Source organism: Atractosteus spatula, chromosome 12 (assembly GCF_055471065.1).
Source record: "Atractosteus spatula isolate fAtrSpa1 chromosome 12, fAtrSpa1.hap1, whole genome shotgun sequence".
NCBI classification, from domain to species: Eukaryota; Metazoa; Chordata; class Actinopteri; order Semionotiformes; family Lepisosteidae; genus Atractosteus; species Atractosteus spatula.
The window spans coordinates 46104790-46116035 of NC_142717.1; the positions used below are offsets into that span (position 1 = coordinate 46104790).

The following is an 11246-nucleotide window of genomic DNA, read 5'->3' on the forward strand; positions in this document are numbered from 1 at the left end:
CACTCCGATACTGCCTACGATGGAGCTTGTTTATTTCTTTCCGGGGAGTTTATTTACACGTCGCCGCGTTGTCAGGAGCGCGCTTACCTGGGCTGGGCCGGGCGTCGTCGCTAGGCAACCGCAGCAGCGCCGGGTCACTCCTGCCGGCTGCTGCGGGGTTTGGGACCTGGTGAGAAATGGAGAAGATCAGCGTCTCCGGGGACGCGTCGCTGGCGGTGGAGGAGTACCTGGAGTACCGGAGGTGTGTACAGCGAATGCACCCAGCGCCGGGTGCGAGTCACAGAGCCGCCGCCCGCCCCGGCCTTTCGGACGGGCTGGTGTGCGGTGTGACGGCGCACCTGCGTTATGGTCACCCTCTCCAGCTCAGGCATTTGTTCAGGAGATTTAGTTCACGTTGATCTGTACGCGCAACAGTAGGACAAAATCAAACAGCCGCAGGGCCACTTACCTAAGTTTTATCCAGAGAATATTTTATTCAAGGAAATGAGACCTACTTATTACTTGTAGTATTCTTAAAGTGCTTTGGAAAAACAATCAGAAAACCTCGCTTCTGATAGACGTTACTTTACACAGCACCCTTAACAGAAACCATATGGTGCGAAGCCGGTGCTTTCGATCTAGCGTGATGACTGTGCAGCAGGATCAACGGGTGTGCAAATCATCAGGATGTCACCTGATGCGCCTGCTTCGCAGTAGTGAGTTTCCTTTTTACATTTCGTGAAAAATACTTAAGTGTCGCATATCAGTGTGCTTCAGTACTCCAGGTGCACGAATCATCAAGATGTCACCTGATGCGCCTGCTTAGCAATTCTGAGTTTCCTTTTTACATTTCAGAATTGCCAGCGGAGAGCTAAAGGAAAGGGTCACCTAGTTCTGTTAAAACAGGGCCGTCCCTGGGCTACAGCACGACCTCCACTCCCTGCCAGGAGGTGTGTGTTTAGTAAGCATCTGGAGATTGTTGTCAAAATGAACTGATGGACCTCTGAGCGTCCTGTTCTGCGCCAGCCCGCCCGGTGAAGGACATGGGAGCAGTGGGCAGTGTCGTGACGAGTCCCCGGCTCTACAGCCGGACGGAGCAGGCAGCGGGTCAGGGTCACACCACCTGCTCGGGCGAAGTGTTCCCTGTGAGCTCTGTAATCATCCACAACTGTAATGACGGAGGTGTGCCGCTCCAGGGCTCGTCCTGCTGAAACAACACCGGGAAGCAGGGAAGCTGATGTGATGCTTTAGCACATCCGCTCGGTCCTGTTTCCTGAAAATAAGAGGGCTTGTCCGCTAATCCTGGCACCTGAGCTCTGGCTTGGATTCAGGGAATACCTGAAAGGGCTCCGAGGGGGTGTGGCAGGATCCTCGGATCTCGGAGTCGATGGGCTGTGGGACATGGTTCTGTAGCCTGGATTGCTTCCTGATGTGACCGGCAGGCTGTGACGGAGAAATGGTCACTGCATGTGGCTCATAGTTGGGTGCACATCCCCTGACGCAAGCCCACACTGTATGACTTGGTGTATCTCCGGAAACCAATCACTAAATCAGTGACTGAAGATAAGTGAAGTAGTTACCATTTATTGGTATGGCTTGATATTGCGGTCAAACACAAACTCTTAGCCACAACATTATCTGCATTTTCAATCTCGGCTGCCCTTCGGTTCAGAAGAATTGTTTTTCACGAACAGTGGTTGCGCGGTATCAGCATTGCTGCCACACAGCGCTGGGGCCCCGGGTTCAGTTCCTGGGGTGCTGTATCTGCGTGGAGTTTGTATGTTCTCCCCGTGTTCCTCTGGGTTTCCTTCCAGTGCTCCAGACCCCTCCCACAGTCCGAAGAGACGCTAGTAACCGGCTTCTGGGAAAACTGGCCCTGGCGTGAGTGTGTTTGTGTCGGTGTGTGACCTGCGGTGGGCTGTTATCCTGCCCAGGGTGAATCCCGCCTTGCGCCCGTTGCTTGCCTGGATAGGCTCCAGCTCCCCCCGGCCCTGAGTTGGATGAAGCAGTGAGATGAGGGGGTGGATGGAATCATTAGCACTGAAAAGAAAGGTAACGGCGAGGAGTTCTGGGGGCCAGAAGAGTCTAACCTGAACTGTCTGTTCAGGATCGTCGGCGATGACGACGGGGGGCAGACGTTCACCCCTGAGGAGTACGAGGAGTACAAGAGAAGGGTCCTGCCTTCGCGCCTGCGGAACCGGCTGTACGTCAGCTGGGGGATACCGGGCGGGATCGACTGCAAGCTCATTGGCCCCGAGACGCCCTGCTTCTGCACTCACAGGTGAGGCGCGCGGAGCTCAGGGCGCCGCGGGGCTGCCCGGGTGCGTCCTCGTGTCCAGCACACACGCTGGCCAGGGCCGGTCGCTGGAATGTGCCTTATCACCATTTCTTTTAAAACAAAGCAAAAAAAAAAAGCTCTGTGATGCAGGTACACTCTTTGCAAGTTTGGTAAAATGGAGTCATGTTTTTTTGAAGACTTGCCTCCCTGCAGGTAAAAGTATCAGCCAAGGGTCTCCAGGTCTGGTCGTTGAGAGCACTAATCCCTTTTGCCTTGTGGTCACCTTAATTTACCCGTGTTTTTTGAAAACTTATGAACAGTGGTAAGCTATTAAGTAAGCAATCTATTCAGTTTAAGTGGGCTCTGGTTCTTAAGAGCTGAAAGTATTGGTATTGTGACTTTTGTTCCAAATGACCTTTACATTAACTAATTTAACAAATTACGGATTAACTTTTGGATGAGACGTTAAACCAAGGTCCTGTCTCTCAGTGGTCATTAAAGATCCCCAGGCATTTCTCGATAAGAGTAGGGAGTTACCCCAGTGTCAGGGCCAAAAGTTCCCCCCTCAGCTTTTACCATGGCCTCCAAATTGTCCCCATGTATGCTTGGCTTGCACTGGCCCTGCGATGGACTGGCGCCCTGCCCAGGGTGTACCCTGGCTTGTGCTCGTTGTTTGTCAGGAAGGCTCCAGATTCCCGTGACACTGTATGGTATAAAGCGGTTTGGCAAATGACATGCCCTTTTTTAACTGATCACAGTTCAGTTTTCCCAGTCTTAAGCGAATGATGAATTTGAGGTTAAGGTATAAAACCTACTGGACATTGACCAGGGTTTTTCTGCTCTGCTACAGCCAAGGTTATAACACTGCTGAGCTCGATAAGTCCTTCACTGGCTGGATCTTCCTGTTCAGCTGTTCAAATATTTGGAAGTGCTAGAAATTCATTTATTTTCTGAGGTCACCAACAGCATGTAGCCCAAGGCTGTGCCACAGCACGCCCACGTTCCGCTGCTCTGGAGCCGGACATGATGAGGATCATCCGTTAGTTGTGTGCTTGGGATTGCATAGCACAGAAAGAAAACAGGGTTCCAGTCCAAGAGCAGGAATGGGCAATTTTGACAATTAGTGGCTTAATTGATCCAATTAAGTGGGTAAGAAGTCCGGTCAGCTAGGATTTCCCGGTCTTATTCCAGCCTGCTCCGATCCCTGCGGGGACTTGGCTCTCCAGGACTGGGGATGCTCAGCCCTGTTTTAGCTATTTATTTACCGCGTCTCTAATCCATGGAGGTCTCGGGAGACTCGCAAGGTCAGTTGAGTCTGCTGGTCTGACACCAAGGTCCCTGGCTGGGCAGGAAGTGTAGCTTTTCATCAAAGTCGTTGCTGCAGGTGGCAACGAAAAATGGGTGAAATTCTTTCACCCCCCGCGGCGCTGGCCCCGCTCTCTCGCACCCGCGCCCGACGGCTCTGCTTCTGTGTCGCCGCCGCAGGTACAAGCAGCACCGGACGGACTTCGAGCGGCTGCCGGAGCGGCGGCCCCCCCTGCTGCCCTGCCGAGCGCGGGGCTGCGGCTGCGAGTCCTACCGCTACGTCCCGCTGCACGGCTCCCGGCCCGCGCGCTGCAGCTGCAAGCACGCCGCGGAGGAGCACAGCGCGGCGCCGGGCCTGGCCTGCAGGAGGTGTACGTCCCTCTTCATTCCCCCTCGCTCCTGCTCCCCTGCTCCCGGAGGGAGACGTCCTTCTGACGGACACTGCCGTTCTTTTCAGTTCATTTTATTTTTATAAAACCCACAAGGCATATAACGTCAAAAGTGGCATATGGGTTTTTTTCACTCGGAAGGAAATTCATAAGGAATTTCAGATGTCTTCATGAAGAAAAGTATATGCTGTATGTACAAATCAAAAACCCCCGCCTGCAACATCTATGACATGTTTAGAATGTAGGAAATAGGGGGTCAACCCCTCTCCAAGATCAGTACATGGTAAAGATCAGAAAAAATGGCTTCCTGTCACTCTGAAATTCACTAGTTATGCTTTAGTTCTTAAGGACGGCTTGTATTTGCCATTAAAGCCTGGTTTCCTGAAGGCGTTCTCCTGAAGGGAGTGTTATTACAGTATTATTGTGGTGTGCGCTGTGTGTCACGTGCCACACCCACTCCCTCGGGTGGCAAGGGTCAGCTCAGCGCTCACGCGCTCCTGTGTCGGCCGGTCGCGCAGGTGCCTCCTGCTCGGGGTTCCGGTGCCCGTCCACCTGCGGCTGCGGCCAGCCCGGCTACGCCCACGAGACGCTGGTGGAGACGGAGGAGCAGCGGCGCGCTCGCGGCCGGCCCGTGGGGCGCGCCGTCCCCTACGCCGCCATGGGGGGCCTGACCGGGTTCAGCTCCCTGGCAGAGGGCTACCTGAGGCTGGACGCCAGCGGAGCAGGTACGGGCTGCGCTTGCCGCTGGTTTGCGGGGAGGGTGATGTCCGTCTTGCAAGGCCTGGCAATGCAGGAACCGCCCAGCTCCATAAGGAAAGTCGGCCACGTGGCTTTTGCTGGCTTTTCTTGGTTTCGTCATGCTTGTATGAACCCAGATACCTGTGCTGTGCTGTGCTGCTGTGCTGTTTCCTTCTCCTGCGTCTCCTAGCCGGCCCCTGTGCTGTCCCTCGCACTCCCTCTGGCTTCGCTGGGTGCCATCTTTGAATTTTCTGTGATGAAATGAGGTGATTAATGCTGGTCCCAGTGAATGTGTAATACAGATCATGTTTATCAGATTAGGTGGGTAATAATGAAACTAATTTTTACCATCATCTCATTGTTCAAACAGTGAGAACCGTAAAACAGCTGTTGAGGATCACAGGTTTATTGTGTTCGGTGAGATAGTGAGAGGTAGTGCTGTGAGAAAGCCACCATCTTGGCTCAAAATCCTGGCCTGATGGGGGTAACCCTGAGCCAAAATGGCGACCTGTTCCCTGAAAGGCTGCAGTTGATTCTTGAAGGGAGAGGGATTCCACGTGAGGGAAAGGAGCTGTCAGGCTGTACTGGGGTTGTATCCCCGGGTACAGAGCGGTGTCCCCGGGATACGGTTGCCATGCGTTGGTGGTGTGCTGTGCTTTCAGGTGTGCCCCCGTCCCTGGCTGTGCCACCCTCCGGGAGCGCCGCCGATCACACGCTGGTCGAGGCTTTTGGGGCGCAGACGCCAGCCGGGGGTAAGAAATCAACACGCGTCTCATTGCCATCGGGCAGCTCAGGGCGTGTGGCCCACGGGTTCGCACGGCGCCTGGAGCCCAGCTGGGTCTGAAGGCCAGGAGTGTCTCTGCAGCGGTTTGACATGAGCCCGTGTGACCTGACGCTGGCCCACAGTCCCAGCACGGCGCTCCGGCTCCTCCTCCGCAGAACACAGCCACGTGGGATGTTCTTGGGAAGACCAGCGTTGGGCAAGTTAGAGGTGCCCTTGCGTTTGGTGAACAAATGATCGATTTGAATGTTTTAAAACATAAGAAAACGAACCCAGAACAAGGAGCAGTGTTTCCCCAGAAGTGGAGCTGCGCGACTGTAGTAGATGCGCAGTAAAGACCTCATCCGCAGCAGCCCTTCACAGCTGCCGCTGTCCTCCCATATCAAACCCTAAGAATATACTCTAACAGAGAAAACTAAAGGGCTCTTAGAAGTAATTAAGTAAGCTTCAGTCAGTTCTGCAACAAAAGTTTTGCATTGCTGCATCGCGGCTTGATGGCACAGTGGTTGGCATTGCTGCTTCACAGTGGGTTCAATTCCAGACATGGGGGTGCTGTCTGTGTGGAGTTTGTATGTTCTCCCTATGTTGGTGTGGGTTCTCTACCATTGTTCCAGTTTCCTCCCACAGTCCAAAGACAACTGGCTACTGGGAAAAACAATTGGCCCTGCTGTGTGCCGGTGTCTACCGGTGTGCGCTGGTGTGTGCCTGTGTGTGCTGGTGTCTACCGCTGTGTGTCCATGTGCCCCTGTGTGTTAATGTCGAAGGCCACGCTGCCTGCATTGCTCTGACAGAGCCCTGACATTGACGCAGTGCCAGTGAGGGACCTGGGTCCCTGATGGTCCTTCACTCAAGTGCACAGAGCTGGAATCCTTGAGACACAGAGTGGATGACTGGGCTCCATTGGTAGGGGGCATCAGTCCATGATGAGCCGAATAGTTTGTGAGAGGTTTGTTGTTATGTACTGTATTTGTGCTTTCTAAAGTTGTGTAAGGCTCCGATTCATTCCTCTTTGATGCATAAATAACATCAGCACCAGAAACGGCAATAAACATGACAAATATTGAAAATAGTCAGTTATTGCAGGTCACGCGCTGTAATAGTCCTGCTTTTTTCCTTTCCACCTAGAGTTAAACTCCGGGGCGAGGCCAGTGCCAGGCTTGAGGTTGCCCGAAGAGGATGACATGGCTTACTTTGAGAGGCGTTACCAGGAAAGGGTGAGTTCTGGGCAACGCTTCTTCTGGAGACAGTTCAGAGCTCAGCTCTTACACCAGTAGTGTACAAACAAGCCAACCGCTCTGCCTAGACATGTTCTCAGCTTTCCTTGCTTTGTTTGTTTTTAACCTTGCAGACCTGACGCACTGCAGAGCTAAAGAGAGATTTTTTTTTAATTAATTTCATAGATATGGCTGGGATGTTAGAGCATTTTCCCAGAAAAAAACGTTATTTCCACCATCGAGCACTAAATTTGAGATTTATCCCTGGTGAGCCTGGCTGTTTGGAAAGACTATATATATATTTCCATGAGTATGAGCGAGAGGCTCCTCAGGTAGTCCCGGAGCCTGGAGCTCAGGATCAGTCCTGTGGCTGGAAGGTTGCTGGTCCGAGTCCAGGCTGCCCGTGTCCAGGAGGGTGGCAGGGTGGCAGGGTGGGAAGGCCAGGTGGATTCCTGTGGCGGCGTGTCCTTGGGGTGTCCGTGAGCAACCTCCTCCGTGAGGCAGGAGCTGTGTGTTTGTCCTGCTGCTGGTATTCATGGGATTGCAGTGGGGGAGCAGATAATGGCATGGTTACACAGGCCCTGTGGGAGGCGACACACTGTATTTGAGAAAGGACGGGCAACACATCTTCAAAAGCCCGGAGTTATTTACTCTTACAAGGAACTTACTTAAGAGGTTTACTCACTGAACTGTTCAGGTAAACAGGATCTTGTTTCGTTTATGTTGCATGAACGTTTTCTGTTTACAAACCTAGAATGTAAAGTTGATTAACCAGATGCATTCATGTGATTCACTTGCGCAGCTGAAAATGGAGAAGATGGCAAATCGTCGAACGGCGCCTGCATCTGGGGCCAAATTACCAAGTAGGACACCTTGGCAGGCGCCGAAGTAAGCCCTCCGCAGGCCTGCAGGGGGCGTGATACTTCTGCTTCACCTAGAAGATGAGAGCATTGACACTACTGGTGACGTCCAGGAGAAGTGACGAGGCTATGGGTCACCCCAAGCAAATGAATGTTCAGAGCCACTGATGCACGTTAGAGTTCAAAAGGTTTTGATTGTTATAAAGTGGAATTTTAATAAATGTTTTTCTTGTGGTTTACTCATCACAATGTGCTGTTTGTGTGTCAGCTTCAGATTGCGAGCCTCAGCTCTTTCTTGGTCACACAGACTCCTTTCACACTTGATTATGAAATGGGGCCAAACACAGATCTTGTCTCAAAATTAATTTCAGTGCAAGTCGGTTTCGTTCCACTCTACTTGCTGAAGAAATTAAAACACATCCCTCTAGTGTGACAATGTGTTAATATGTAGCCATGGGAGTCCAGGCACTTCCATAGTGGCTTAAACAAGGTTCAGATCTTACCACAACAAAGATTACACACCAGGCTCAGCCATTCTGCCCATCTAGCCCAGTTTGTGGTTAATGGCTCTGACTTTCTCACTCGGGAGCAGAGGCAACTCTTCCATGTGCGTCTTCTTCTTCCGTGTACCTCCTGTGAACGGTTTCTGGCGAGGAAACCGAGGGGGGAGGAATGTCTGTATTTTAAATTTGGTTCAGCATCTCTCATTAAAACAGATCTGTTTTTTCTTTAAAACATTTAAAAGGAGAACCACGCCTGGCTGCCACTGGACCCTTTAAAGAAGGAGAGCTGGTAAAGTTCATGTATCACAGGCAGGAGAGGTCTAACTAATGAACTTCCTTTAGCTTACTTTGTGCTGCCACAAGGGGACAGTCCTGCTCCTTTGAGAGGGAGCTTCTTCTTTCAAGGGATCTGACCAAAGCAAGAGATGATTAAGAGATACCACATGCAAGGTTTATTCTATAACTGGATCTCTGCAGTTGAATTCGAGTTGTTTGTGCCTAGAAACCCACTGTCAATACTAAGCAGGGCTGTACTTGATAGAAATGGAACATGTGCTTTTAACTTTTTAAAAATTTAAACCGGAAGGTTTAAGTGACTTTGAATATGCAGATAATGTTGTTCTATTGAATTATGCTGATGATGTTTTGTCATTTTAGAAAGTGTGTGTTGCCTCTGAATTGGCCAATGCATGTTTGTATTTGGAAATGTTTAAAATGCCCTCAAGAATGCAAGTTTTTGGAAAACTGCCAAATGAAATCACATCATTTGGGCATCCCGACTTGTCAATAAGGGTGTCTTTAGAGAGGCAATAAAAGCACATTTAATGTGAAAGGTTTAGTAAAAACAGACCCCTGCTGGGAACTCATTTGTGCTTGAGAGAGGAATGTCCTCTGACTATGAATTGCCCTTTCTAGATTGTTTGCGATTGTTTTCCAGAGCAATACAGTAGTGTAGCATTGAAGGAGAGAATGTGATTTTCAGGACTCAGGTTCACACACAAGACCGTAAGACACAAAGCTGTAATCTTCCTCTGCAACCAATCGTGAAACCCACTTTCTTCCTCTTCTTCCACCTCTGTGAACAGTAGTGCGCAGCCCTGGACCTTTCAGCTCTTGAAAGATCAACTGGGACCTGTAATTGGCACCGAACCTGATTATCTGACTTTCAGAACTGAGCATGTTCAATTGTCCACTGCCAGAAACTGGACCTGCAGAAGCACACAACTTTCTGATAGGTGTTGCTCCCACTATGGGCATGTCTCATAAGTGTCACTCCCACTGTGGGTGCGTCTGATCAGTGTCACTCCCACTGTGGGCGTGTCTGATTAGTGTCACTCCCACTGTGGGTATGTCTGATAAGTGTCACTCCCACTGTGGGCGTGTCTGATAAGTGTTACTCCCACTGTGGGTATGTCTGATAAGTGTCACTCCCACTGTGGGTGTGTCTGATTAGTGGAACTCCCACTGTGGGTGTATCTGACAACTGTCATTCCCACTGTGGGTGTGTCTGACAACTATCACTCCCAATGTGGATGTGTCTGATAATAATAATAATAATAATAATAATAAATTTTATTTTATATAGCACCTTTAAAGGTAACTTCTCAAAGCGCTTTACAGGATGACAATAACAATAAATAAGAAGAATACAACAATAAATAAGAAGAATACACAAGATAAGACACAATTACAATTTCAACAATACAACAATAACAATAGAGGAGACCGTGGAAGGTGGTACTAAGAAGAGCAGAGGGGTGAAGAATGGAACCAGTTCAGTAAAGGTTTTTCTGAAGAAGAAGGTTTTGAGTCTGGATTTGAAGGAGTTTAGAGAAGGTGACTCTCTGATATCTTTGGGCAAAGAGTTCCAGAGCTTGGGGGCATAACAGGAGAAGGCCCTGTCACCCATACAATGTAGACGGGCTTGGGGGACAGTAAGGAGGGCAGAATTTAAAGAGCGGAGGTTGCGAGGTGAGGAGTAGGGCGATAATAGTCCAGACAGGTATTGAGGTGCCAAGCCATGTAGAGCCTTATAGGTGAGCATGAGGATTTTAAAGTCTACGCGGAATTTGACTGGAAGCCAGTGCAAGGACTCCAGGATAGGAGTCCTAATGATAGCATAGAGCGTAGTCTTGCGATATTTCTAAGGTGAAAAAAAGATGTTTTGACAGTATGCTGCACATGTGGGTCGAATGTTAAATGTTAAGAATGATAAGTGTCACTTCTGCTGAGAAGCACTGGGATAGAGCCCAACAGGGCTGGGAACTGCTGGGGCAGAACAAGAAGACCACTTTGCCCAGCTGTTGACTTCCTTCTCATGTTTAACTGCTAGGGTGTTGAGTTAAGACCAAATTATAGATCGCCAGCAGCCATATCACCATGCAACTCACAACTGGCAGCCCACTGAAGCTAAGCAGGTGTGAGCCTGGTCAGTACCTGGATGGGAGACCTCCTGGGAAAAACTAAGGTTGCTGCTGGAAGAGGTGTTTGTGGGGCCAGCAGGGGGCCCTCACCCTGCGGTCTATGTGGGTCCTAATGCCCCAGTATAGTGACGGGGACACTATACTGTAAACAGGCGCCGTCCTTTGGATGAGACATAAAACCGAGGTCCTGACTCTCTGTGGTCATTAAAAATCCCAGGTGTTTCTCGTAGTAGGGGAGTAGGGGTGTAACCCCGGTGTCCTGGCCAAATTTCCCATTGGCCCTTACCAATCATGGCCTCCTAATAATCCCCCTCTATGAATTGGCATTAATCTGCTCTCGTCCCCACTAATAGCTGATGTGTGGTGAGTGTTCTGGTGCACTATGGCTGCTGTCACATCATCCAGGTGGATGCTGCACGGTGGTGGTGGTGGAGGGGAGTCCCCATTACCTTCTAAAGCGCTTTGAGTGGAGTGTCCAGAAAAGTGCTATATAAGTGTAAGCAATTATTATTATTATTATTATTATTAAATTCTGTGTATTTAGAAATTGCAACAATGTGTTTTACTAAAGTAAAATTCAGTGTTGTCACAGGACAAAAAAAGGCTGACCACAATGGAAGTATGTTTATCTGTGTTTGTGAAGATTATAAAGGGAAAACTTTCGATGAAGCCCTAGATTTTAGCAGCAGTACGATATTCCAATGATGCCTCCAGCGTAATTCTCTGAATTACCTCTAGAGGGCAGTGGTAATTAAGAGTAGAGTGGCTTGCAGAGG

At 50.0% G+C, this 11246-nt stretch overlaps 1 protein-coding gene across 1 annotated transcript; it reads left to right on the forward strand.

Annotated features, from left to right (window-relative positions):
* Positions 1–46: 46 nt before the first annotated feature.
* fam221a (family with sequence similarity 221 member A) lies at positions 47–7789 on the forward strand. The gene is made up of 7 exons (XM_088929457.1): positions 47–241; positions 2087–2260; positions 3743–3933; positions 4470–4676; positions 5352–5441; positions 6596–6684; positions 7487–7789. The coding sequence occupies exons 1-7, from the start codon at positions 177–179 to the stop codon at positions 7574–7576; spliced, it is 906 nt and encodes a 301-aa protein (XP_088785583.1). The 5' UTR covers positions 47–176; the 3' UTR covers positions 7577–7789.
* The last annotated feature ends 3457 nt before the right edge of the window (positions 7790–11246 follow it).